Source organism: Phalacrocorax aristotelis, chromosome 3 (genome assembly GCF_949628215.1).
Source record: "Phalacrocorax aristotelis chromosome 3, bGulAri2.1, whole genome shotgun sequence".
Lineage (NCBI taxonomy): Eukaryota > Metazoa > Chordata > Aves > Suliformes > Phalacrocoracidae > Phalacrocorax > Phalacrocorax aristotelis.
In genome coordinates, this window is record NC_134278.1 from 55,993,642 (window position 1) to 56,020,545 (window position 26,904).

Here is a 26,904-nt window from a genome sequence, read left to right on the forward strand (position 1 = left end):
CTTTGTCTGCCAGAGGTTGGATGCAGGGTGTGTGAGGTTTTTCTCCAAAACATACTTAGGTTGCAAGTGGCATATAACAATACACACTTCATTATCCTTCCATTTCTGCAGGAAAGGGTTATGCAAACTAGGAAAGCACCTGATTTTTGGCAGGTTTGCTTTGCAACAGTTTGGTAGCAATAACATTGCTCTGACTTGAAAGGTAGGATCCCCCCACCTGGGGAAATGAATCTTTGTGATGGTAAGAGACACAGCCACGGGCTGCGGTGTGATGGCATTGGCTGGGGTCGGCAGATAGGTGAATGCAGCAGCAGCCACCTGTGTTTCTTTGCTGCAAATAAGATTAGTTCCTAGGTGCGTTCAGTTTGTGCTGGGAGCCAGAGCAGCTTGCTGGTATTTAGAGAATTGTTCTGAGCCAGGCTCAGGAAGACTCAAAAATTGTGCCCTTAGGTTCTGAAGAGCAAGAAACGTTTTGAAATAATTATTCCTGTTGGAGGCTGTAATGAGGTTAGGTTAGACACAATGAATAATTCTAATTCCTTATTGTCTAATGACACAATTTAAAATAGCATTTCAGGCTCGAGCCTCCCAGGTAACTGGGTTAGATCAGTAATCCCCTGCTCTGAGAGAAACTCTTCTACTCATTCCTCAGAGCCATGTCTTTTTGTGACTGACTGAACATAGCCTTTCTGGGTTTCAGTATAGCAATCTGACTGTAAAACTTCCCCTTGTTGCTGTATGTATAGACAAGATGTTTATTTGAGGGCAAGGTAGAATACAGTTTCCAATATAAATATTTTGTTTGGGGGAGAAAAGCAGAATCTTTGGAAACCATTCAGGGGAGGAAGATCTTGAGCAGCTGTATCAAAAGCTAGACAGAATAATTGCGGCATCCTAACGTATTGTCAGTAATGGCCTGGTGGCTGAATCATTTTTTTTTCTTACCAGCCCTTTAAATTTTCTTCCTTCAATTAGTCTCTGAAGGGAGATCAATAAAATAGTTTTCTCTTGCAGAGTAAAGATGTGTCTAGACTCTACAATGGAGAAAGTAACAGTTTGTCCACAGCAGTGATAAAGTCTCCACTCTTAACTACTGTAATATAGACATAGGGCTCCCAGCATGACTGGGTCTTCCTCGTACGAGGTGCTTTTATCTACACACAAAAAAGCAAGCTTCTCCTCTTAAGTCACTTGCAAACAAGCTAAAGACGACTGTTAAAAGCAGTGATGTTATGGGGAGAAATATTTTAGTATCTCCAGTCCCAAGATGAGGGTAAACTTTTGTATTGGGAAAAGGCAAGTGTTTAAAACAAGCAAGTGTATTTTTTGCACATGTATTCTTTTACTTTCACTCAGCCCTAAAGTTCCGTGAAGTTAGTCACTGAGGTTATTAAAACTTAAGCTCTCTCAAGCATTGTTTTGCTGATGCTGGCCACGGCCAGTGAGTCTGTGCCCATGAGAGACATTATGTTCCAGCTTCCTCCCTCAGCTGTTTTTGCTTGGGCATCAGTTAGATCTTGTTCCTCTCTGCTCTGCAGGGAATGGCTGGCCCATAGGATTAGGAAGACTAAAAGTATGAGGAAAAGCTCAGGTGGTTATTGTTTGTCCCTCTCCAAAGGAAAACAATTAAGAAATGGTGAAAGCACCTGGATCACAGATACAGCTTTCTCCTTAGTAAATTACACAGGCATGGTGGCCTGACCTGTACTTGTTAAGTACTTAGAAGATCAGTAGGGTCCTTTAAAACTGAATCCAGCTTTAAGGTCAGTAGGGTTCATAGTAATTTCTGCTGAATGAAATTGTGGAGTCGCCTCTACTAAACTTGAAGGTAGTGTAAGAGTTGTAATGTAAGAGAGCTCTTTGCGTGGACAGAGAAAATGACTTTCATAGTGCCTGTTGCTTCAAATATCTAGGTAAGCATCTGTTGATTAACTCCTTCCTCTCCTTCCTGCTCTTAATTAATTTCTGTTTCTCAAGGTTTTTTTGTGCAGGTAAATTTCAGCCAGGTCCTGCACACCAAAGCTCTATAATAATGGACAGGCTGGGTTAGCAGAAGCTAGCAGAGGAGGCTAGCAATGTCATTTCTCTTCTGCTACCTTGGAGGCAAAACCAATGCCCTCGAGATCTGTAGTTTGCTGCCTGAAGTAGCATGTCAGTTATATGGTAGAGTGAAGAATGGCACATCTTCCACTTGGAAAGGCAATGTATTCCTTGGCAGGGTCCCCAGAGAGGTCATTTGGATTTCTGTCTGTTTGTTGTTGCTGTACTAATCACCTTGTGGTTAAAGCAGATGACTGATTTAGCCCACTTAGTGGGGTCATAAATGAGAAATATTTCAGATCTCCTTAGTCTTCTCGGTTTGCCTTGGTTTTCTCAGCTTCGTGGGGGAGATAACAGCAACGCTAACATAGCCAAATATTTGCTTGTATGAGTACATATCTTAATTAGCAAAGCTCTTTGAAAAACTGTCTGTGGCAAGTGCTCCAACAGCAAGAAGAATCCTTCATGCTATAAAAAGCCAGGAATTGTGTCCTCCAGCGTTTAGTCACCTCTCAGGATGGAGCCACTAATTTCTCCTCCTCCCCTTTTAATACACGCATTATGTAAATAATCCTAACAATAAGCTGTCTGGAGTATTTTATTGCTTAATTAATATGGTTTCAATACTACAAATAAATAAGATCACATTCAGATTGTGAGTATAGTGAAGTTAAGGGGATATGATCCAAGAAGGAGTTTCAAATCCCTTCGCATCTGTTCCTCTATTTTGTTGGATTCATTTTATGTTCTATATTAAATTATTCTTACGAATCTGTTTTCTCTGATGTTGTGCCCTCCCTCCCCCCCCCCCCCATCTTTTAATTGTCTGCTCAACACCTTTACTGCTCTCTAGCACAGGGAAGTAAAAGCCACTTGACAGCCCAGCTGACTGAGCAGGTCTGTGCTGTTCCACCCCATCCCTTGTGGGCTTGCTGAATGTGAGGGGTTTGGAAAGCTCTGGGCTGGTTGGTCTCTGTTTTCAGATGAATGTAGGCTTTCCAACTGGCATTAGTCGTTACTTTGATCCACATTTTAATTAAAAACTTGGGAATTCAGAGTCCATTGAGCTGTAGTAGGCTTACTTTTTACTAAAAGACCCTTCTCTTCCTCTCTTTTCCCTGACCTAAAATAAAACTCAAACCCAAACACGTCCCAGGGCCTTGCTTATTTCTGTTTAGTGAAGGAGAAACAGTTGTTAAATATTCATTGCCTTAACATGGCTCTTACAAGGATCTTTTTTTTAAAAAATTTTGGCTACAGAAATGCTGATGTGACTATAGTTTCCAAGTCACTAGAAAAGAAAAAACAAAACCTGAAAAAGTTCACAAGACAGGAAAACAAATCTTGTAGGCATATAAGGTGGTTATTTAATAATTGAGGTTTCATTTTAGTTTTGCTGAATTGTAAACTTTCAATGGAATGAATCACCCCTTGCTTGGGCTAGGAGAAGGATCTGGCACATTTCCCTGCTTGAGCAGCGGGATTGGGCCAGATGACCTGCAGAGGTCCCTTCCAGCCATAACCACTCCATGATTCTGGACACTTCCACAAGGTGAAAATAACTGAGTTGCAGGTACAGGTGCTAAGGAGCTCCCTGTCCTCTCTTTAGTGTGAAGAAGAGAGTCTTTGCTCAAAGATTCTTCCTTCCAGACCCAACCTTGCACAGCACAACCTGCACCCTGCTAAGTGCCCTCCTTGCTGCCTCTGAAACACTGCAGCTCCTGCTGGGGTGCAGCTGCCCCCTCCCTGGTGTCCCTCTTGCTGAGAGCAGCCAGCAGTGCTGGGCCCTGAGTTACTGATGTCTGACTGTATGGCCTCTCTTTCTCCTAAACTGAGTAGCTCCATATTCCCAACTGATTTACCACCACCACCTCTGATTGGATCAAAAGTCTGTAGCTATTGTAAATGCCCTCTCCTTTTCTGAACTATGTATTTTTAAGAACTTAGAGGTGTGCATTTGTTAGTGGGACTTGAGTGTTTCATCTCTGGAGAAAAGTTTGGTTGAAATCAGCCTGATGGGTTAGAAAACCCTTAGAGACGGACAAACTAACGTGAGCAGACTAAATATCCATTTAGAAATGGATTATAGCTAGGAATTTACTGGTTTTCCAGAAGCATCGTCAGGCTGTGACCATTTACATGCTGACATGTCTCCTAGTGCATAGTGAAAGACGAAGACAAGCATCTTTTTGCACCTTTTAATTTATTTAGTGTTATTCGTGCACACTTGTGTGGCAGACTCCTGATTGCACCCAACCACTTGTGGAGCAATCTGTATGGTGTATGGCTTTTCCTTCTTTCCTCATAGGAACCCAAAGAGAGGATTCAGGAGCATCCCGAGTCGGCTCCTGCATGTTGAGAGGCGTGTGCTGTGGTGGTTATTTCATGGTGATGTCTCTTTGAGTCTGCCTCCTGAAACTGGGAATACCTTGTCCCATTTAAGGCATATTAGCTGTAATCTCTGCACTTCTTTTTTATTTTAATTCCTTTTTCTTTTACTGCTTATGCTTATCTCTTCCCCTGCAGTAAAAGAAACAGCAACTTAATGCAAAAGAAATAATACCTGATTTATTCATGCTTGTATAAACAGCATGGATTTCTTCACGTATAGGTAAATGGAATTATAAAGATGAGACTTTGTGAATAAAAATTTGAGAAATGAGAGAGTTCACTAGTAACTCATTTATCATGACAGGAGATGAATAGAGGTAATTTAGTCTCATAAAAGTAAAATTGGCTCATGTCTTACATGAGGGTGGGAGGAAGAATACTGTTTAGCGGCTGGAAAGTGGAGTGGAGTTGAGAATTGGCAGCTGTGCTGAGGGGATGTGAGTGCCTGGCTCTGTAACCTTGGGTGAGTCATTTTGTGTGCCTGGTGTACTTGCTCCCTTCTGTAAATACGGATCTAATTCTTGGCTAGTTTGTTCAGGGTTTTGTTCTCCCCATGTGAAGCACCAGAAAATAGGACTCTAGTGTGCTGCTGCTCTATTGCCATGTTTGAATAAGAGTTTTTCATCCTCTCTCCTCTTCTGCTGTGGCTGATATATTTGCTCCATAAGTGTATTTCAGCCTTCACATCTTTCCTGGGGACAGAGAGAGTGGAATATAATCCTGAAAGAAAAGCAAATATCCTTTGGTTTTAAAGATATATAGTAGTAAGATAAAAAGATTAGGGCCTGTGGGACTAGGCATTATGAGACTCGGATGAAGTATACGATCTTCTATGGTTCCTATCTCCATGGACAAATAAGCTGGGCTGAAGGCACAAATGAAGTGTGCCTGGGAAGTTCTTTCCCTGGACTTTTCTATTAGAAACACAAAGCAAAAGGAGACTGAGTAAAACTATGCAAGAAAAAAATTCCCCTTGTTCCTAGTGAAAATGTGAAAGTCCCCAAGCTAAAGGATGGTCAGGGCTGCTTTGTGGTGTGGGCTGAACAGCAGCTCCCTCTCAAGGTCTAGAGATGGCCTGAAATGAGAGAGAGACCTGGCCAAGGACAAGGTGGATGCTAAAAAAAGCATGAAAAGAGCTAAAGATTTTGCATAAATTAGCTTTGGAGCAATTTGTTCCAGTTCCACCTTCCTCCTGCCCCCTCCCCCCCCCCGCCCAGTGAAGAAGGACGACAGGTCTTTTTGTGTGTGTGTTTTTATTTTTGAAGGTGGGGCAGAGAGAGGAGACTTGAGGATAAGCTGGATTGGCTCTGACATAGCCTCTGGTTTGCAAAGGTTCAAGAGTGTGATTTATAAAAATCTATGGGACTGTCAAAAATGCATTGGTTCCAAAGCGTGGGTGATGTTTGTTTACTGGGGTGAATGGATTAAAAACCAAAAAATGTCTATTTTCTGCCTAACCAGGTTGCTTTCAGCATTTTTACACTCTTAAGAGAGCTAAACAATGAGACTGGCTTATTTCTATTGGTGTTTTGGTTCATAAGAAGTCTTTACTATTCAGGGCTTTTTTTTTGTTGAAGCTGGGATATTATAGTATAAAATGGAGTTGCTGAACCTTACGTTATCAGTAATTAATATAACAATCATGATGTTTCTGTTTTCAGTTTTGTGTGCTTTCTGGTTCCTCTGAGTGGTGATGATGTGCAGGCTGCCCTTTCTTAATGAATTATTTACACATTATTGCTGGTAACTGGAGACAGTAAGATGACTTGTGCCTCTTTAAAACGTTCCCCTAAATTACTCTGAAGACGCTGCTGTGGCCATAGTGCCGTACTTGCTGCTTCTGTGCTTTTAATCAGCTCATCATGCTGCAGATCTGTGAATAATGTTGTTTACAACAGTTTGGGGCTCTTCACTAAACACTACAAACAGCTCTGGCCTGGGACTTGCTGAAGTCTACGGTGATCGCTCTAGCCTGAGTACTAATCCTTGTGCTTTGCAGCCTGGGCTGTGATTTACCGCCGGGATTTAAAAAGCCTATTCAAATTTAGGAAGCAGTACAGATGCTTGAGATCTGGGTCGGCAGGAAAGAGCCATATGAGCTCGGGGAAATCTCCATCTCTCCTAACCTTTAAAAGGTCTGTGTGCATCTCTAGGAGATTTACTTGAAGAAGTCTATAGATACCTACCTCCAGGCGAAAGGGCAAATCCAGTGAGGGGTTCAAGAAGGCTGCGACGTGTATAAGGCTAAGCAGAGAGCTGGGGTGAGCTGTAAAAACTGCCAGGTGATGTTTGTGTGGATAAGCAACCAACAACCTGTGACTGCCATCTCTACAACAGGGGAAAAAATGAACAGCTCGTAGGTTTTGTTTGTTTGTTCTGTTGTTTTAACAGAGTAAGACAAAAAGTGGGCGTAAGGCATACTGCATTTTAATAAGTCAGGGAAGGAAAGCTATGCACGAATATTTTCAACTTTTCCAGGCAGCTAGTCCTTTCGTGCTACCAGCACCCACTTGTGCTCTGGAGAAGGACAGAGTCTGTGGACAGTGGGAGGAGGGAGGGGAAGTTTGGAGCGGCGAGTGGACACAAGGCCGGTCTGCAATGCAAGGTCATATCAGTTCGGTTTGTGTTTTGTTGTGGTGTGTGGTGGGTTGTTTTTTTTTTTTCTCTGATTGTAGTTAGCAAGTCATGTTTTTAATGATTGACTCTCATATTAGGTAGTCAGTGGCCCTGCAGATGCAGAGCAGGCATGCTTTAGCTACCCTGCTTACTGTGTCTGCTGTGCGTGCCTCAGCCCTGAAAAGGAGGAGGCGTCTCTGAGACAGCAGTGCCATTTTCACCGCAATTCAATTCCTGGCCTGTCTGAAGATGATTTTTTTTTTTAAAGTGCCCAGTTTGTGTGTGTGTGTGAGACACGCCTGTTATCTCTGACTCCTTCTCCTCCTCCATTCTGAAGTATCTTGCTGTTATCACAGTTCAACGTGTCCAGTTTAGTGGCTTCAGCTTGTAAAAGTTAGGTCTCTGTTTCTTCACTGCCTTCCTTTCAACCCAGTGCTTCCAGCAACTCATTTTGCCTTATTCTTTTCACCACTGATCTCCCTATGCCCTTTTCTCGTTTGAATAATTGCCCAGTGACTTACATTTATCTTATCTTCTATTGTAAAAATTTTCAGGAAGAGAATGTGTCTGTATGACTTGCTCTACCTTTATGGCATTATAGAGTATAAATGGTTGTTATTAATAATGCATTGCAAAATGGTCTCTTATTTGACAAGTGTACTTTTATTTTAATATATAATATTTATGGCATGCTTGTAAGAGTTCTGCAGCATATTTTATAAAATTAATGGAGTCCCACAAAATGGGAACTCACTACTATGTCTGGCTGTTAAATTTTTGCTGAGAAATGGAAAGAGGCTGCAGGATTTTGTATGCAAATTACGAAAGGTGGAGATTTGGTTTTATGTATGTTGGCAGCCAGTGTTGCAAGAGGGAGAGAAAAAGAGCCTGAAATGTGATATATTAAAACTTTTGAGAGTGATAGAGACAAGAAAGCTTCAAATTTTGTTGAAGCTATTTATGTTAAGGCATGCAGGCTTTAATTAAAGAAGCCAAACATCAGCTGAATTGAAGGCACTGATTTGTTTTCACTAAGCACAACGTAGCTCTGAATGATAAGAAAATGGATAGTTTGCTTAGAGAGAATAAATCCAGACATAGTGTTTATTGTCTGAAATAACCACATTTGAAAAATAGATCATCCGTAGGATATTAAAAACAGAAAAGAAGAGATAGAGCACCTATGCTTCCCTTTCCTGGCACGTTCCTTAGGCTGTATGTGCTTCATAAATCTCCATGTAAAATTCTATAACATTGTTTTCTCTGGGTGAAAATTTTTCACTAAAATAAACAGGAGTTTTCCCATTGACTTAAATGGAACTGGTTTTCTTGCTGTGTAAGTTATTTTTAGAAAGAAAAATACTCATCGATGCAAGAAACTTTACCCAGTTAGCCCACCTTGGTGATAGTGTGAGTGTAAAGATAGAAGATTTAGTGCCCTGCACAAGTTGTGACCGTGAGCAGCCAATTAATTCTGTAGTCAGAAAATGTTCATACACTTCAGTGTGAGGCTGTTTCCTCCTCCTTTTTACCTTGGAACAGAAAGAAATGAGAATTAAATACTGAGATCTATGTTACAGTTTATCAAACCCTACTGCAGAAGTGGATAGTTACAAGGATTGCTTATATCTGTAAACATATCTTAGTATAAAACACTAATAGAGTCTACATATACTCTCACTTTTTCTTTTTTATTGAAAAATGTTCAGGTTTTGGATTAAAGATAGATGTGGACAATAGCATTTTACTGGACAAAGGTATTCAATTTTGGATCTAAGAAAAAAAAATCAAAGAATACTTCATTGGTTATTCAGTCAGAGATAAGCATGAGACAAAAATGGGATTATTTTTCTCTATAGCCTCAATTTCCTGTAATTTAATGTTGTTTTTCAGGGCTTTAGATGTGGGTGCAATACCAACTGGCTTCACTCAAACTTATTTTCTCTAGAGCTCTTAGGGTGGAAATAGTTATGGTAGCAACTGAAGACCCTTGCAGAAATTGCAAGAGGCACTCTTGCATTGCTCTGCTCTGGCCTTGCCGGGAGACCCTGGGGAGGCCTCCCAGGTAATTGCTTATTATGTAGGTCCTGGCTTATCTTATCCCACTTCTTTGCATTTGTGGGTGTCAGAAGAGAGGTGATCAATAAGATGATGAACTCCCTTTTTCTGTCTCCATCCCATCGGACTGTGAAGGTGTGTTTCAATTAGTTTGCTATCTATCTGTATTCTTGCAATGACACAGCAGAAAGGTGCTTCATGAGAGAAGGAGGAAATAACAAGTTTTTCTTTCTTTAGAGATTCAGTTTTTTCTAGCGTCTTTCTTAAGTTTCTGTTCTCTCAGCCTGCTAACTCCTACTTTGCTTTTTATTCTTCTGCTGGCATGGGTTGCACTGCGGCCAAGACACCAAAATTAGTTTCCTGAGCCGTCCAAGCAGTGTCTGTGCTGTGCCTTAAAAAACTTCTGCTCCTGCTTTTAGTAGTTTAGCTCTTGTGCTTTTCTATGCTCTGAAACATGAGGAAGGGAGTTTGGCACTGTGGGGAGGGGAGCACTCTGTTCCCAGCTTCCAGGAGTGGTGGTTGATTAATGCTCAGCTGGTATTTTATCGTGAGTCCTTGATGAAGCTAACTGCTAGAAAGGCAGCTTTGGTTTGCTCTTAGGCATAGGCAAATTTTGATTTGTTCATGCTTGCTTCTAGTCTGTGTGGTCATTCCTGAACACAGGGATCATGATGGTGAGAGTTGGTTTGACGCTGTAATTAGCAGTGAAAAAAAGCATGTTTGAAGCTGCCTTTTGGCACTTTTTTCCTTAACATTAAAATATTGAAACAAGATAAAGCAGCAATATTTCTAGGGCTGCAGAGTTTCCAGAGAAATGACTGGACTCCAGGAGAAGTCAAGCCATTATGGCAACCTTGCTTCTCATATGGTGCTGGCAGTGCTCAGCTCCCAGGCATTTCTTGGCTGAGGAGCTGTGAGTGATACCTGGCTTTGTTGCAGCTGAGCACTTCCTAAGGCCTTGCTCCCATTGCCAGGTCCTGTTCTGATACATCCGTGGGAACCTCAGTCAGACTGAGGAGGTGTCTGTGGCGGGGAAGAGAGCTCAGTGACCCTGTAGGATAGTGTTCGGGGCTCTTTGCAACTGGGACCAGATACTTGACCTGCATCTTTTGCTGCCTGAGTGAGTACCTGAGCCTTTGGCTGTCTGGATGGCATTTCTGGTCAGCAGATGACAGTGGTGGTTAGAAAAACCTTCTGTAACCAAAAGGTACATTGAAATTGGTGCATTTGCAAAGAACCGTGGCTTTTCACAAGTAGCAAATCTAGTCCCTTAATTAGCTCTGCCCTCATTTTTTCATGTAGCAGCAGGGAATGGAGGACTTTTCCTTCTGACTTGTGCTACACGTCTCAGTAGGTTTCAGTTCACTCTGGACAGAAGCCATTCATTGACTAGAAGGTACCACAGCCTTAAATTCGTCAGGGAAGGCTTGGAACGGGTTAAAACATCTCTTCGTGTGTTTCTGGGTTAAAAATCTGAGTTACTGGAGTCAGTGTTCAGCTTGATTACAGGCAAGGAGTTGAGAGCAGAGGCTTTTGGGGCACCACTGCTGACCAGCAGCACCACTGTGGCATGCCCAAAGGTGTTGCTGTGCAGCACCCAGCCACCATCGTGCTGTGCTGTAGCGGCATGTGGATGGGCAGCAGGGCTGTGGGGCACCCGCACTGAGGGATACTGGTTACGCACGGAGGGGCAGCAAAGGAGACTGGTGGCAAAATCCTCCTCACACAGTGAAAACATCAGGGACCAGCTGTCTGGTTCCTGAACCACAAACAAGGAGCTTTGTGATGCATGATCTGGTGGTTTGAGTCTCTTCTCCCTCTTCCCTTCCAGGGAGCAGCATAGTAAATATGTCTGGGCGTTAGATTCTTTTGGTGCTTTCCCTGGGTTTCTTTTGCAATCTGGGGTTTCTCAGCTCTGGCCCGGAATGGCTATGGAGTGTTGTAGTATTAATTTGCTGCTGCTGCCCTTGTTAGCTTTGGACAGTGTCTTGGAGGATGGCTGAGACAAATCCTGAAACTCTTGTGCAGCTGTAGATTAGAAGGTGTTATATAAGCTGTAATGATTGGAACTGCACGTGAAAAATATGTTTTTTAGAATAAATTCTCTTTCTGCTTACTTGTGTACTGTAGAAATGTAGCTCCATATTTAAAGTAATATGAAGTCTTAGAGTGGTTGTGTGTGTGTGTTGGGTTTGGTTTTTTGTTTGTTTTGGTTTTTTTTTTTTTTTAATGAGGAGAACCTACGGCTAGTTGTTACAACTGGAAAGCTGAATGCAAATTTCTTGGGAAAAGCATCTGAAACACATACAAGAGAGCTAGGAATTACATCAAACCCAGAAGCAAATGGAATTGAAAGCGACTGTGTTTGAACAGCTAAAAGATAATCAAATTATAATAAAATCCCTTGTAAATACAGCATTTGGTATAGTTTTGCTCATCCCCTATTTTCTCCCTCCTGCTATACAATTCTTTGCACTGTACTCTTGAAATAGAGCATTGTAATATTTTAAATTGCAAATTGAGGGACCAGTATGAAGCTTATGGATATAGCTCTTCACAATACATGGCAACAATTTTTTTCCACAGGGTTGAATATAAAATTGGACAGAGCAAATGTGAAAGCAGCAAGATTATGAGCCTCCTCTTATTCTGAGTTTTTTGAAGTTAAGGGATGTAACATGGTAGGAGGAGGCAGCAGTGACTTGTAAGATTCAAGCATCAGCAGAGGAGTGAGCTCTGAGAATGCACCTCTGTGAGAACAGTTTGCACCTTTGAGAAGGGCTGGGGGAATCAGGGGTATTCAGAGCTGAGGGAAGCAGAGGTGCCCCCAGCAGCAAATGTGAAGTGCTGGATTGAGAAAAGTAGAACTAAAGCACAGAAATACTTCATATCAGCTGAGGTACCTCAAGCAACAAGATAGAAAGTTGTTTGGGAGGGAGAGTGCTGGTTATTAAACAGCAAGTATTTAGCAGGTAGAAGTGAGTAGTAGGCTCCATCTAGAGATAAAAGACGGATTTTTAACATCTGAACTACTGGCAAGATGGGTTGGGTTGATGATTGGACTTGGTGGTCTTTTCCAAGCTTAATAATTCTATGATTCTAAGAGCAGCAGGATCACAACTGTGGGATCTTTCAGCTTTCTTGCACTGCTGTAAAACTTCGACCATGTAGCTCAAAACAGCTGAGGTCAACCAGTAACACAGCTGCCAGCTGCAGAGGCACTCCCAAAGCCTCGTCCTTATCTGTAGCTGCTGGGCCCTGTCTGCTGGGGCAGCTGAGTCTGGCAGCTTGGCAGCGGTGAGGCTGCCACAGCTCCGTGCCCTGGGTCCAGCCAGCAGTGGGGCTGAGCATGTATTCCTGGGAGGCATGTGCACGCACAGACAGACCTACACAGAACATATATGTGTATGTATATGGCCAGTGACACAGATCAGCACAGATGTGCTCAGCTCTCGTGCAAGCCCCTTATTCCTCTATTTTCCTACCCTTGGGAAATCACCTATTTCCGTTGATTTGCCCACCTTTGATATCTCCTCTAAACACGCCATAAGTCTTGTGCAATGCCAAAATCCTCTTCCCCTGCATACACCATGGCAATGTCCCCTCCTGCCTGTCCCACCCAAAGGGTCTCTGGAGATTTGCTCCTGTTGACCCGTCCTGATGGGTGCGCACCTGGGCACCAGGGCTGAGGCTTTCCTGGGACAGTCCTGGGAGGGGGCCTGGACAAGATGTCATTTCCTCTGACTCCCTCACTTGGGTTCCCACCTGCCTGTGTGTCCCTGTGCTCCTCAGGGAGTGTGGAGGTAGGCCTTTGATGGGCTGACTCCCATGGGTCCGGGAGTAGCTGGGATAGGGTATTACATGGTGCCTCAGTACACCATTGCCTGTGTGCTCCTTTGGATATGTGCTGATGAACTTTTTAAAATCACACAACCTACCATTACTGTAGGATCACTAGTTGAAATATTAGAATCCTTTAACTATCTTCTATGACTGAAATAACTAACTATGGGCTCTTCTGTAGTGTGCATTGCCAACCATAACGCCTCTCTGAGCTTCTGGAGTACCAGCAAGTCCCCTTGTTAGGGTGATGCTCCTTGGCAGGGAAATCAATGGCCAGAATGTGACAGTATAATGAAGTCACACTGACAATTTTTTTTTTTTTCTAACTTGCGGTGCTCAGGACTAATAGTGGCTCTGTGTTACTCTAATGCTGTGAAAGCAATGCACAATTGAAGTGACGGGATAAAGTGTTAGTAATGAGAGGGGTCTTTAATGTCCTGTAAAATGTCAGTATGGGAATGGTGAAAGGCCAACAACCTTCCACAAATCAGTCATGCACAGAAAGTTTGGAGAGCATGTGAAAGCTTTAGAGAGGGGCTTCCAAAGGGAAGGTTGATTATGATGATTTTAATCACAGGGTGAGTGAGAGCTGGTGCAGCTAGAGGAGCAGATACCTGGGAAATGAGGGTCAAACCACTGGCTTTTGAGGTACTGTTGAAAGCTAACAGCCTGCTGGGCTCTAGCTGGGTTCTGCAGCTGCGTGACTTGCTCCATCCACCACTTTGTGCGTGTACAAATGCATAAAACGAGGACAGCGCAAACCCCTGTGTTTTATCTCTTCTTGCAATATTCAGATGAGTGTCTGTGACCATTTCCTAGGTTTGGCAGACTGCTTTTTTGATGCATGATCTTTCCTCCTGCATTTGAAATCAACCAGGACAGACTAATCCCAAGATTAAGGTGGATCAGAGGAAGGGCTGTTTCCATAGCAGATGCTGTCATATGAGTGCCGAGTGATTCTTGTGACGGAGCAAAGCCATAGGGTAATGCATACAGTGGGGCAAACCCCATTAGTCTTGACTAATTGTCATCTTGGTCCTAATTCCTTTTTCCCCTGCAGAAAACAAACCACACCAAGCATCCAGGTAAGCGATGGAATTGGTTGAAATGCTAATCCAGGCTCGTATTTACATCTCTTGTGAGTAACGTGCTGCATTAAGGTTTGCATTAGTTCATGTTTAACTTGTTGAGTAGCAGTTCGTGTGGTCCTGGAGCCAGCTACAGGAGGGGACTGCCCGCTGAGTACCCCAAGGATTGCGCGGTGTAGCTGCACACCGCAACTATGCTGGAAAAATGAGATGCCTGATCGATCTAAGAGCTACCCTCCAAAATTACTTGCTTAAGCAGGTCTAATGAGTGAGTCTTCTGACAGAAGCTGATACTACTGACACTGTTCTTTAAAATCATGGCAGTTTATTTCACTATCCTCTTTGGCTAAGGCTTTCTATTAAACAGAGAAACCAGGTTATCCATGACGTGTAGCTGTTATTTCAATATTTAGCTGGGAGCTCTTACGTCCTGACACAAAATGTAGTTGCAGTTCCTATGACAACTGTTCCTCTCTGCTCTGGAGCATGGACTAACGATGGCATGTCATTACATGACCGTGTAACACTGGGCACTGTGACAGCCTTGTCGGCTCCGCGCTGGTGTTTGCTCCTAAACGGCGCTTAGCTGAAGCCTGCTTGTACGGTGCAGGACATGAAGCAGGGTGACTGACCTTCGCTGTGCCTACTGCCTGCCACCTCTGACTTCCCAGCCTCCTGCTTTTCATTAGTAAGCTCACTTTCTACCAAAATACATTTGGTAGGATGAGTTTTATTGACAAAAATTTCTAGGAATTTATTTCTGTGGTAGCAATTCTATACGCTGACTAACGCTAATTAACAATAGTATCTTAACAAGTACACAGAGTTCTAGTCCGTATCAAACCGATCTGCTGACAAAAATTCATGAGTACAGCAGCCAAACCAGAGCATGCAGCAGACTTCGGTAGTTACTTCTGCAACACACTTAGGAAAAATTATAACAAGTTGAACAGATATATTAAAAGACTTTATTCACAATAGAGAATTTTTTACAAATATAAGTTCTTAAAAATTAAGCATCTTGATCTATTATGTATTTCATAATTTCAGTTTATATAAAGACTAAATGGACTATGTACAAATCAAAAACAATTTAAATGCATGATAGAAATGGATATGTATGATGAAGTCACCATAGAAACAGTGAGCCATTGGGCATTGCAAAAACCTGTGTACAATCAACACATATGCAATATTTATCTCACAAACAATCAAAATTTTTTTTTTTCCCCATGAAACAATGTGGGTGCCATTTGAGGTGATCTACCTCTTAGGACTTAACATATGCAGATTTAAATGCATTATTATGTTACAAGGAAATGGAGTAAGTATAGGCAGTGTGTTTATGCAAAGATAATGCCGCCTCCTCCCCCCGCCCCCCCCCCCAGCAATTTCTTTTGCTCTTATGAATGACACAGTGACCATCACTAGCCACTTCCACGCAGCTAGTTCAGTGAATGGGAAATAAAACACATGTTATCTTGGCAATATAACAAGCAGTGGTAAGTACTGACTGTTTCAAAATGATTGCTCTAACTTTGGTGTTTTGGGGTTATTTAAAAAAAAAAAAAAGGAAGAAAAATCAATATATTCTCAGTTTATGAAAAATTTTTCTTACAGTTGGCAGATCTACACGTTGTACAATCTTTTCGTCTACTTACATTAGTTTACAAAAAGTACAGCATAGTGCAGTTTGTACATACAACCTGAATACCAATACCAGCCACATCAAATTTGTGCTCTTTCAAATCATTGTAACTCCCAAACTAAAAAAAAAAATAAAAAAAAAAATTCATACTAAGTGTCTGTATTACAAGGAAACAGTCGTGATGCTTATATTTAAGTACGTAGGATCTGATGCATACAAGAGTTTCACGTTTGTAGCCTGCTTTTTGAAAAGCAAAGAGGAGCTATCTGGTTCTCCACTGTATCTCTTCAGCTTGTTAAGTAAATGCAAGGTCACTAGACACATCTAGGGGAAGCATATGGTGGTTAAGAAAACCATGTAGAAAGAGGCTTACAAAACCCATTTGTCAAAGGCTGTTTTTGAGCTACTGTAGAGGCCTCGTATCAGTTAATGAGCAGCACATGCACACCCATGTGGCAGGCAGCAGCAGGTGAGCCAATAAAGATAACTAGGACATAAGTCTTAGTTATCCTACTAGTTTTTGGTTAAAGAGGGAAGCGTGGTGTGTTTGGTGGATTTTTTTTTTTTTTTTTTAAATTCCACAGCTATAATTTCTCTGAACTTCAGGGGTGGTGGAAAAAAAAAGCTCCTTTATAAATATTGTTTCTGAAGAAATACAATGAAATATTATAGTCCTCCAAGGATACAAATTCTGGAGTCTCAAAATCAGCAGGTGTTCTGCTGTTCAACAGAGGAGAGCCAAGACTTCATCCTTGCTCGCTCAGTTTGACTAATGTTACTGTGACATGAGGGAACCCATATTTTAAAAAAGAAAATAAAAATAATTTAAAAGAAGGCAGTAAAGCAAAAAGTCTTGAGCCAATGTGTCAGTTCCATGTAAGCAGGCTTCTTCTGAGGCAGATGCACATACATTTGTATCCGTTCTTGCAGCGCTGGGCTGCCCAGGCTCAGCAGGGTACCCTGTTAAATTCCACGTACAAATGCACAACTCTGGCAGGCCTGCGGTGGAAGGATCAGCATCACTGAAGATCCTCTTGCCTTGCCCCCTACATAAATGTCTTTGGCAGCTCATGTGGCACACGCCATCTCCTCCGCCTGCAGGCGAAGCAGAGAGGCAGTGCTGTCTTTACAGATGCCAGAGGGTCAAGTTTATGGGTCAGCCTCCAGCTGCTGTATATAAAAATGTAGTCCGCTATCTTTTGCTCTTGGCTTCTACCTAAGAAAACCTACATTGCAGACCTCTATTAGTATAGAAGAAATGTACTCTGTAACGCCTAAACAAACAAATGCGCTTCCTCAGCTGTGATTAGCTATGCTGGACATGTGAACTATCTTTCTAAATACCTTTAAAGGTTACTGTTCAGAGCCATAGTTGTTTTGTTGCAGTCCAATCAGTGACCAGTGTGCTTTCTCAGAATGGGAGGCCAGGTGTTATACCCTACTCAAAATGTATGGAAGTCATCCTGTCACTAAATGAAAACCTAGGTAGACTTAACATTCATGTAAACTACTCCAAATTACACTTAAGTAGAAACCGGACTTAATTGTGCCTTCCCCGCCCCCCCCCCCCCCCCCCCCCCCCCCCCCTTTGGTGATGCCACAAAGTAAAACATTTTTGGCAAAGCTGTTACCCTTCTTAATAAGCCAGGCCTCTAATCTAGGGAATATATTTAAGCACAACGCATTTCTGTCTCTTGGACAAGACAGACTCAGTGCTTTCAGAAAGTTTTTGTCCTAATTTGCTCTCTGGAGGAAACTGGATAACTAACTTTCTGAATTATTATCATCTTTGAAAGAGACAAGTTTGCTTCAACGTGTCGGAACATCTAGTTTTATTCATGCAGATACATTAAATAGCTTTGTGATGATAAACTATCAAAGCCTGGTGTCAAGTCTGAACCTATCTGAATGTTTGAGAAAGTCCCAGAAAGCCGAACAGATTGTCTCTGGTATAATTCTCAGCTTCCAGGAAAATGTCATTGAGTATTTTTTTGGTCTTTTTACCATCCAACCAAATGAAAGTTACTGGACCAAACAGGTAAAGAAGGTAAGACTCCCTTTCTTAATAAGAAATGACTGTCTTATTTTATTCTGTAGTAGCCTGACTAAAGACATGAGAATAACACTACTTAGAAAAGGGAGGAAACAATTTATTCTACTACAATATTCTAATAAAAACCTGATAAACTAAGGTCTGCTAACTAATATGCTAAATTAATAGAAATTGGTTTAGTCTAATTTCAACGTATACTGCAGTTTGAGTCATGTCTGCATAAGATGAAAGTATTCCTATGTAGACCTCATTGACTATGAAAAACATCAGACACTTTACCAAGTAATGATAGACCCGCATAGGAAGAGGCTTGTCACAGTCACAAGATTTGTCTTGGATGACACACAAAACAAATTAACATTGAACAAAATAACAACAACAAAAAAAGCTCTTTATACTCAATTCAATATGGCTTTTTGCAACATGGCAAAATATTACAGCTTAAAGCAGACATCTCCTCATAGAGGAGAAAAGAATTTTGCAGTCAAATTAAAAGCATAACAGGAAACAAGTAACATGCAGACCCTCTGCTCCTTTTGGCCAAGATGACACTGCAGCCTAACAAGATCTGGAAAGGCATCTTATTTATCTTCTAAGTAGTAGTTCAGCTGGATAAGAGGAATGAACTTTTATCGTAATCAGTTGGGGACTATTGATAAGTATTTACTGGTAAAGAAAAGACTGCAAAACACTTCATTTTAAAATTTAACTCAGGAATTTAAAACCAAATCATGTGCCCAAGTCCTGGAAAGAAACTTAAGGAATGAAACAAAGTATAACTTAATATTAATTTATTTCTGGTTTTCTTCTTTATTCCCATCATCTTTGCGAAGAACAGGGAGAGGATGAGCCTCTGTGTTGAAGACCCAGTGTTCGAATGGAAGAAGATCATCTTCAGAAAACAGCAAATACAAGTACCTGGCAAGAAAAAAAGCAGGAAATGTGACCACATCAGGGAAGTGAAACGACAATAGTTTTCAGGAAAACATAAATACCTGATTTCCCTAGATGAATGTGTCAATGGAAACAGCCGACCAAACACAAAGCACCAGTAAGTCCCAGCATTACAATGATTAGCACAAAACTTTGGGGCTACTCAACTCAGATTGGACTCAAGGGCAGTAGCCACTGGAGACCAAGGAAAGAACGCCTCCGTCCTGATAGAGGACAAAGAAGTTTAGGCTACCAGCGTTAAATATTGGTTTACTTCTACTTCCTCCTTGGTAATTTTATTACATATTGTTTTGATAATATACAACCATAGTAATTTCTTCCTCCTGAATGTCCACATATATCAAGGTGTAGGAATGAAAATATTGTAGTCCAATCCTGTCTTAGTTCTGAGAACAACCTCTGGCTTAGGACTTTTAAGAAAGCTAGCGCTAGACTACGGCTTGGGTAGCCATTTACTAAGACAGGGTCTATTAAATCCAGCAGTAACCAATAAACAAATCGAACATTTTATTTTTTGTCATGATGGAAGGTGGTAGCTACTGTAGCATGATTATTGAAGTCTGCTTAGGGCTGAAAGTCTGCTTAATAAATGAAATTTTATTTTTCTTCATCACCATCTTTCCCTGAAGGGTTTTCTTGGTCTAATTCTGAGAGGCCAATTTAGAAGGTGTGGTAGAGGCAGCGCATTAGTTCAAAAAAATGCCACTATGTACATAAATGTGTTTATGATATTTTCATTTATTTGAGTATTACATCTTCTGTTGAAATGGCACGATTGCTGGTCTTTGCAACTTTTTCTTGCACAGCAAAAGGAAAAAACTGAAGAGACCAATTTATTTCATTAAAAACTTAGGAGATAGTGTTAGATAATGAAAGCTTTTGTTTTTCCTCTTAACAGACTGTGCGAGCTTACCATGCAAGTTGATGTCTTTTTTTCTTTTTCTGTAGTTTTAAAATTAAAAGTATTCAATACAAGCCTGATAAATTCCCTGTCTAGTCAATTTGTTTCACTAGTGTTAGCATATATAATGAGATCCTATCAAAGCTAGGAGATGTAATTTCTCAACAAAGACTACCAAGTACCTTTATCAGAAATAAAGATAACTTCCAGAAGTCATAGAATTTAGTTTATTGATACAGAAGGGGGGAAAAAGGCAATTTGGCTTCTCTTCACCTAAGAAAAGCTCCATTTCAGTCAGATTTTGTTATGTGAATGTCAAGGGCACTACTAATAAATACATCTGTAAAGATGATACGAAGAACTACTTCATATTAACAAAAATCAACCTTCTTGACTTACTTGAGTGTCTCCGAAAGGAAGAAACTTTGCTGCACATCATCATGGCTTTCATGATTGTTATAAACATCTCTAATGCCAGAATAGCCACCATCTACCCGGCAATGTTTTTCCAGTGCCTGCAGGGGGTGGGGAAGACGGAGGGATTAACAAAACAATTAAACTGTCGGTTTTATTTTGTTTGACAATAAAACTAGCAAAAAAAAAAATTGTCACAAATGTTTTGATAAAGAGATGAAAATTAGATAAAGCTCTAGATAGAAAACTGTGTCTAAAAAGACATGGGCATACGTGTCTGATTTTACATTTAGGAAGAGAAGCAAAATGATAAATTAATAAAAGAAGTGAACACAAACTGGTTTTCAGAAGGAAAGATAGATGATTTTAACTTATTTTCCTTTTCCTCTTTGTAATAGGAATAACAAAAGCCTCTCTCTCACAGGCTTGGCCTATCAGCACTCAGCGATAGTGTCACATATACCAATCTTTGCCATATTCCAGTGCTTAAAAGTTGTTGTGATAGAAGTGAATGCCATGATAAAGACCAGTCTTTTCCTTACCTCCTCTAAGTAGCTTTGAAAAAGGAACAGCAGCTCTCCGTGTTCTATGTAAGTTGTTTGGCTTCTCTTTGCAATTATTTCATTTTTCAATGGAAAACCTCTGATATTGGTTTGTGACTGAATTTCTTTTCTGCAGTAGATACTATTTTTCTTTGACACTCTTCTAAAAAAGCTTTGTCTGTTACACAGGAGTAGATGGCAAGCTAGTACGTGGCTGGACTTAACGTAACACTTTAGATGTAAGAATAAGAATGTGTTTTTCTTTAACTAGTTTCCAAACTGCGTATTCAGTTAAAAGGTGTAACCCAGATGACTGATTCCTATTTTACACCTAAAAATATAAGGTATTTTCTGCCCACAGGAATGTTCTATATGATCAGCTATTTTTGAAGGAGAAAAAGGATCAGGTGGAGGGTGTATAGAGAAGGGCAAAAACCATGTACCTGGTACTGAAAGTGTAGAAGGTATATACAGTTATACAATTTAATAAACTTTGCTGCTTTTCTTTATTTTAGATGGGTGTTTGCACTAGAAAGGTGGTACCTATATGCCTATATATGAGCCATAGCTTCTTCAAATAGACTGCTGTCCAATACTTTATTTGGATATTAGTTCTCTTATCACTGCTTTGTTTTAAAATATTCATTCATCTTTTTTCTTTGTAATTGACTCATTTAACAAGGTCAAAAGTATTCTTAGCCTCTTCATTTTTCTTATTCTGTTTTATAATAACTCTCTGGTATCATGCAGTATAATAACGGAGTGAAGAGAATCTAAGATGATTACATTTAAACCAACTCATTATTCAAAAACAAATCCAGAAAATACTCTTTAGCCCTAAATAACTTCTCACAATAAAAATGAAGGTAAGCATGACGGATTACTGTATTTACTCAGGACCACACTATGAAACATGGTGCTTCCTGTGGAGACAGGTATTGGAACAACAACTTTAGGCAGAAATACCTGGAGCTTTATCAAACCCCTGACAGGGATGGAATACAACTAGTTCCTCCGTTTCTGAAGTTATTACAAATATCACTGCAGTGATTGCAGGATGTGTAGATTTTATTTAGGATACTCCATTTCAAACCACATAATGGCAAAAAGCTATGAAAAGGCAGATGTGCCTTAAAAAAAGCAAACAGGCAGAATGAGCATTTTCTGATGACAGATGTGACTAATAATTACTGAGGTATCCATCACCTCCACCTGCTCTAAAGGATGTTCAAGATCTGTGTTTTTCTGCGAGTAGATATCCTAAATGTCCTTGTTTTTGCTGGAGTCCCTGTGGCTATCTGCATATATTTAGCTTGCATGTCAGGCTCTCCATAGTTTTCACTGGAGAATAAGCTGCCTGTTGTATATTTAAAAGGGATTTTTCTCCAGGAGAGATCCTTTATAACAGGCCTATCTGTCTTTTCTTATGTGTCTTTAGGTTCTTTAATTTTCCTGGACACTTTTACTAAGTGACAAATATACTTAGGTTTAAACAAGTAATTTCCCCTGGCTGGTACTCCTTCCCTCTTGTCTACTTCAACCTGCAATGAATTAAAGATGCTGAATCTGTGTCTGGATTTTCAATGTCAAAGACAAGATTGTGTCTTCCAATACACAGCAGAAGGAGAACTTGAACTTGAAGTATAAGGCTATCATTCAAGGAAACATCTGCATTCTAAACAGGGTGAGGTAAAATAAAAGCAGATTGCATTTGGGGTTTATGTGCTCTTTCTTAGATGTAGTTAGAGCCTTCTTTATAAGTTCATTGTAGGGAGATACCATACAGGCACTTGAACACACTGCTGTGACGGAAACAAAGACGTGAACTTGCTCCATGTTAGCCATCTGGTGGTACCTACTTGATGCAAATGTGAAGTATCCTACACCTCAAAGCTACTTTCCACTTAACTAAAGGAACAGGACATTCACATGCGGCATTAGTTCGATAAAAAGGCTCTTGGTTGTCACCCTCCTTTAACTGGCAGTAATGGCCTTTTGTGCCCATAGCTGCAGCTTGAGAGTACGGTGATGTTCACATTGACAGCGGGGTAGTGGTGGGTGGGAAGAAACAATCAAACACATTTTAAATTAGTACTTCTCAGAAGATGAGGGTGGCTAAGATCAGTTATGCTAGAGTAATGGAAAACATCAAGCAGAGTGAAAACTGGCTGACAGTCTCAAAGTATCGTAAAGGGAAAAAACAAAAGAAGTGCTGTGAATTCAAAATATGTGCTGCATTTATAATGCAGAAAGGGAGACTTTCAAGAGCTAAGCTGATAAAACCTTTCTGACTCAGTAACCGTGGATATTGCTGTTTGTCATAACTGCATTTTCTCCAACTGCTGAAGTACATGCAGAATGATCTTGGACTCAAATTAAAGCAGCAAAGCAAGTTTCCAAAGAAAAAAATGGAAAGGCTAGAGCACGTTTTTAGTCTACAAAAGTTAGAGGAAGAATTAATAGACTTGTTGGAGAGTTTAGAATTCATGATCTACAGAGCAGACTCCTTTTCTACTACAAGGGCACAGGGAAACAAACGTAACGAGTTCTTATTGCCAGCGTCATGAGCTGAAAATGGACATGAAACACCTGAAGAACAACGTTTTTGGGCAACAACAAATGGTCTGATTGTTGCCCCTTTTTTCCTGTTTCAATTTCAGCTTCCTCTTTGTGCAACAGTTGTTGGTGATTAAACCAACCACAGCCAGTGGTCAGGGCCTTCCCCAAGAACAAAAGGGTGGAGTGATGCACTCTCTGGAGCAAAAAGGAGCAGAATTTATTAGATAGCTGTGGTAAGCTCTCATGACACATGCTGGAACAAAAAAATACAGTATCAGGTGGAGGTGTACAGGCTATAAGCATCAAGGAAGAAAAGAAAAAAGATTTGAAACCTACAACTGACAGGATAACTTCTGTGAAGCTGTGAGATTTGGTTTTGTGAAACACGCAACTGCACATTAGGACAGTGGAAGATGCGCCTGTACAGAAGGGGACCAGCTGCATCTCCCACATATGGGCTCTAATCCACTATGTGACAGCCAGACAAAAGTAACCACAAGAATGTTAAACAAGGAACACGTGGGGAGTGCTAAGAAGGTAAACGAGTGTACAAACTAAAATAAATACAAACAAATTGAACCAACAAGATAAAGAATAATAATAAGGAAATAATTTCAATTGTTTATAACAACGTTATCAGTGTGGGCAGCAGCAATGACTCAGGAGAAACATCTCCTGGAGAAGGAACACTTGGCATTGCTGACGCCTGGTGGGATGACTTCCATAAACAGCCATTGTAAATATTCCAATTATAATCTGCCTGGGAAGATTCCAGTAGTAAAATGTGTGCCTATGGGTGGTGTTAGCAAAGAAGAAAGTAAGGGAACAGCACTCCAAATTAGTGGTTTTAAAAAGAAAAATTGCTTTGGAATCATTAACTCGGAAGCATATTGTTTCATGGCCAATAGAGCCCTGCCTGCCCTGAGGGAGGCAAATAGAGTGTCCTAAATAACTACAGTCTACTTAGCTGAATACAGTGTTGACTGCAGATATGCAGCATATGCTTGTGAATATTCAAACAAGAAGGAGTTAGAGAGTAGAAGTATACTTAATGCTAGCAGCTATTCTTTTATGGAAAGCAGATTTTACATAAATTTAATTCTTCAAGAATATCTAATTACCAAACTTGAAATGCTCTTTTTTCACAACACTCAATAACACTTGCACAACATTTGAGGTACGCTCAGTGTCTCACACAGTGAACATGGAATACAATTACAGATCTTGGTTGCTGTTGAGGAAGCCAGGTAACTGGCCGACGTCATGTTGCAGCCGGGTCTACGGAGTCATAACCCAGTAATAGCTCTCTAGTAGGGTCCCTTGGGGATAAGAAATTGCACGAGGCAAGTCTACATGTTCTTCTCTTACTGTAGAGCAACCTTCTACAACTAGCAGTGTAGGCCCACCCAAAAGAGTTATAATTACACACTCCTAGAAACAAGAAACATTGGGCAAACTGACAAGCAGGAACCTTTTGAAATCCTGGAAAGCAATAACTCTGCAATGGAGAGGTCACTATAAACAAAATGACATAGTTTGGGTTTTTTTTCCATTTTTCTTAAGTATATGGGGCCACAAAAATAATGTTCTTCAGCTTTCTCTATCTCCTATAAGATCTCAGTCTGATTGGAAATTCCAAAGTAATAGTGAAAGGAAAATAATTTATAGCAAGGGCAACATCAATGTGAGGAGAAAATAAGTGAACTTTAGTAGTGTAATAAGGACCCACACCTGGAGGATGAAACATGGTAAATCCAAAAACTCATCTCTATCAGTAGGAGTGATTAACCACTGACGTAAGGGAAACAATGGATTTGGCAAGCCAATTTCTGCAGTACAGGCTAGCTGCCCTCTTGGAAGGCTTGTGCTAGACAAACACAAATAGCTAGGTTCAGCATGACTAGTTGAAGCTCAAAGGCTAGTGGGACACAGAAATTGAGATCTAGAAGAGATTGTTATCATTAATGGAATTCAGTCCAGATGAGCTGGGAGCTGAACTACTAGAAAGCGGCTCTGTTGAGAAGGACCTGGGAGTGCTGGTGGACAACAAGCTGACCCCGAGTCCGCACCGTGCCTTTGTGGGCAAGAAGGTCAATGGTATCCTGGGCTGCATTAAAAGGAATGTGGCCAGTGGGTTGACAGAGGTTATCCTCCCCCTCTACTCTGCCCTACTAAGACCAAATTTGGAGTACTGTGTCCAGTTTTGGGCCCCCCTGTTTAAGAAGGATGTGGAACTGCTTGAGCAAGTCCAGCGGAGAGCTACAAAAATGATCAGGTGACTGGATCATCTCCCTTACGAGGAAAGGCTGAGAAACTTGGGTTTGTTTAGCCTGGAGAAGACTGAGGGGGGATTTCATCAACATCTATAAATATCTAAAGGGTGGGTATCACGATGATGGGACTAGGCTCTTTTCAATAGCGCCCAATGACAGAACAAGGGGCAATGGGCACAAGTTGGAATATAGGAGGTTCCACCTCAATATGAGAAAAAACTTCCTTACTGTGAGGGTGCCAGAGCAGTGGCACAGGCTGCCCAGGGAGGCTGTGGAGTCTCCTTCCCTGGAGACATTCAAAACCCGCCAGGATGCGTTCCTGTGCCCCCTGCTCTGGGTGTCCCTGCTCAAGCAGGGGGTTGGACAAGATGATCTGCGGAGGTCTCTTCCAACCCCTACCATTCTGTAATTCTGTGACCTATGCTTTTTGAAAGTGACCCATTTTTTAAATATTTGGACCTATCTAGTACTTCATCTTGGCCTTTATCACCTTAATTAAAATCACCTTCATACAATTACTGTTGAAAATACACTTCATAAAACTTATTTCCATGTCCAAGGCTCAAATGTGGCACACGTTTGCACTTTCCATTTACATGCAGCAATACTCAACATCTTGAGCAGTACATCCAAATATGACCCTGATCTGAGAAGTATTTAGGGAGAAATCATAAGGTATTTGTCTAATATACAATACCAGCAGTATTTGTTTTTGTTAAAATGATCTTAGTTCATCTATGTAGTAAATTAATCTCTGGAAATTTGAGTTGATATTACTGATTTAAAAGAAATATTTACTCTCCAACTGCTAAACAATATCCAGATATCATCAGTAGCTCACTTAACAAGATGTTAGGATTTAATGAGAAAAAAGTCCAATAGAACATTACCTCTACAGCTTCCCATCCCCACTGCCTGTACTTTGGGTCATGAGTGAGCCGCCACATGTACATGTAGGTCTCTATGACTTCTGGTCGTAGGATGTAGTATTTTTCATTTTGTCTTGTAGCAATGGCCTCAACACCACCATCAAATCTGAAGGCTTCTGGTCCCAGCTTCATGCCTAGCCAATATAAAAAACACATGCTAAAATAAAGGCATTAAAAAAGGCTGCAAATTATGTAACCTACCAAATCAACTATCCTTTCATGTGGCACTGAACCAGGTTACCCAAAAGGTACATAATTTCTGAAAGACTGCAGCACCTCCTGTTTTTAGTATTTTGAAATAATTCAGAGTTGGAGAGAGCTGTTCTTTGTCAATGCCTTAAACAGCAGTTCCAGTTTGAGCAGTGTTGCTAACATTTGCATTCTGGAAGACTTCATATAACCAGCAACATGTGAAATTTTGCTTAAAAGATGAGGATATTTACTTTTCTATATCAAACTGCAAAATACACTCTGGGACCCTGAAATGCTGCCAGGGTTATTTTTATAAGATGATGAAAGAATCCAAAGAAATTCCCTGCACAGGAATCTGCTTTCTTTCTGCAGTTCTATGGCTTGCAGCATGGTACCAACAGAA

At 40.9% G+C, this 26,904-nt stretch overlaps 1 protein-coding gene across 1 annotated transcript in view; it reads right to left on the minus strand.

Annotated features, from left to right (window-relative positions):
• Positions 1 to 17,504: 17,504 nt before the first annotated feature.
• Positions 17,505 to 26,904, minus strand: part of MAN1A1 (mannosidase alpha class 1A member 1) — a 155,456-nt gene continuing 146,056 nt past the window's right edge. The window contains exons 10-12 of the mRNA XM_075087529.1: positions 26,271 to 26,443; positions 19,992 to 20,107; positions 17,505 to 18,655 (exon numbers count right to left, since the gene is read on the minus strand). Coding sequence (XP_074943630.1) covers positions 18,529 to 18,655; positions 19,992 to 20,107; positions 26,271 to 26,443 — 416 coding nt within the window. The 3' untranslated portion in view covers positions 17,505 to 18,528. The remainder of the gene's footprint in view (positions 18,656 to 19,991; positions 20,108 to 26,270; positions 26,444 to 26,904) is intronic.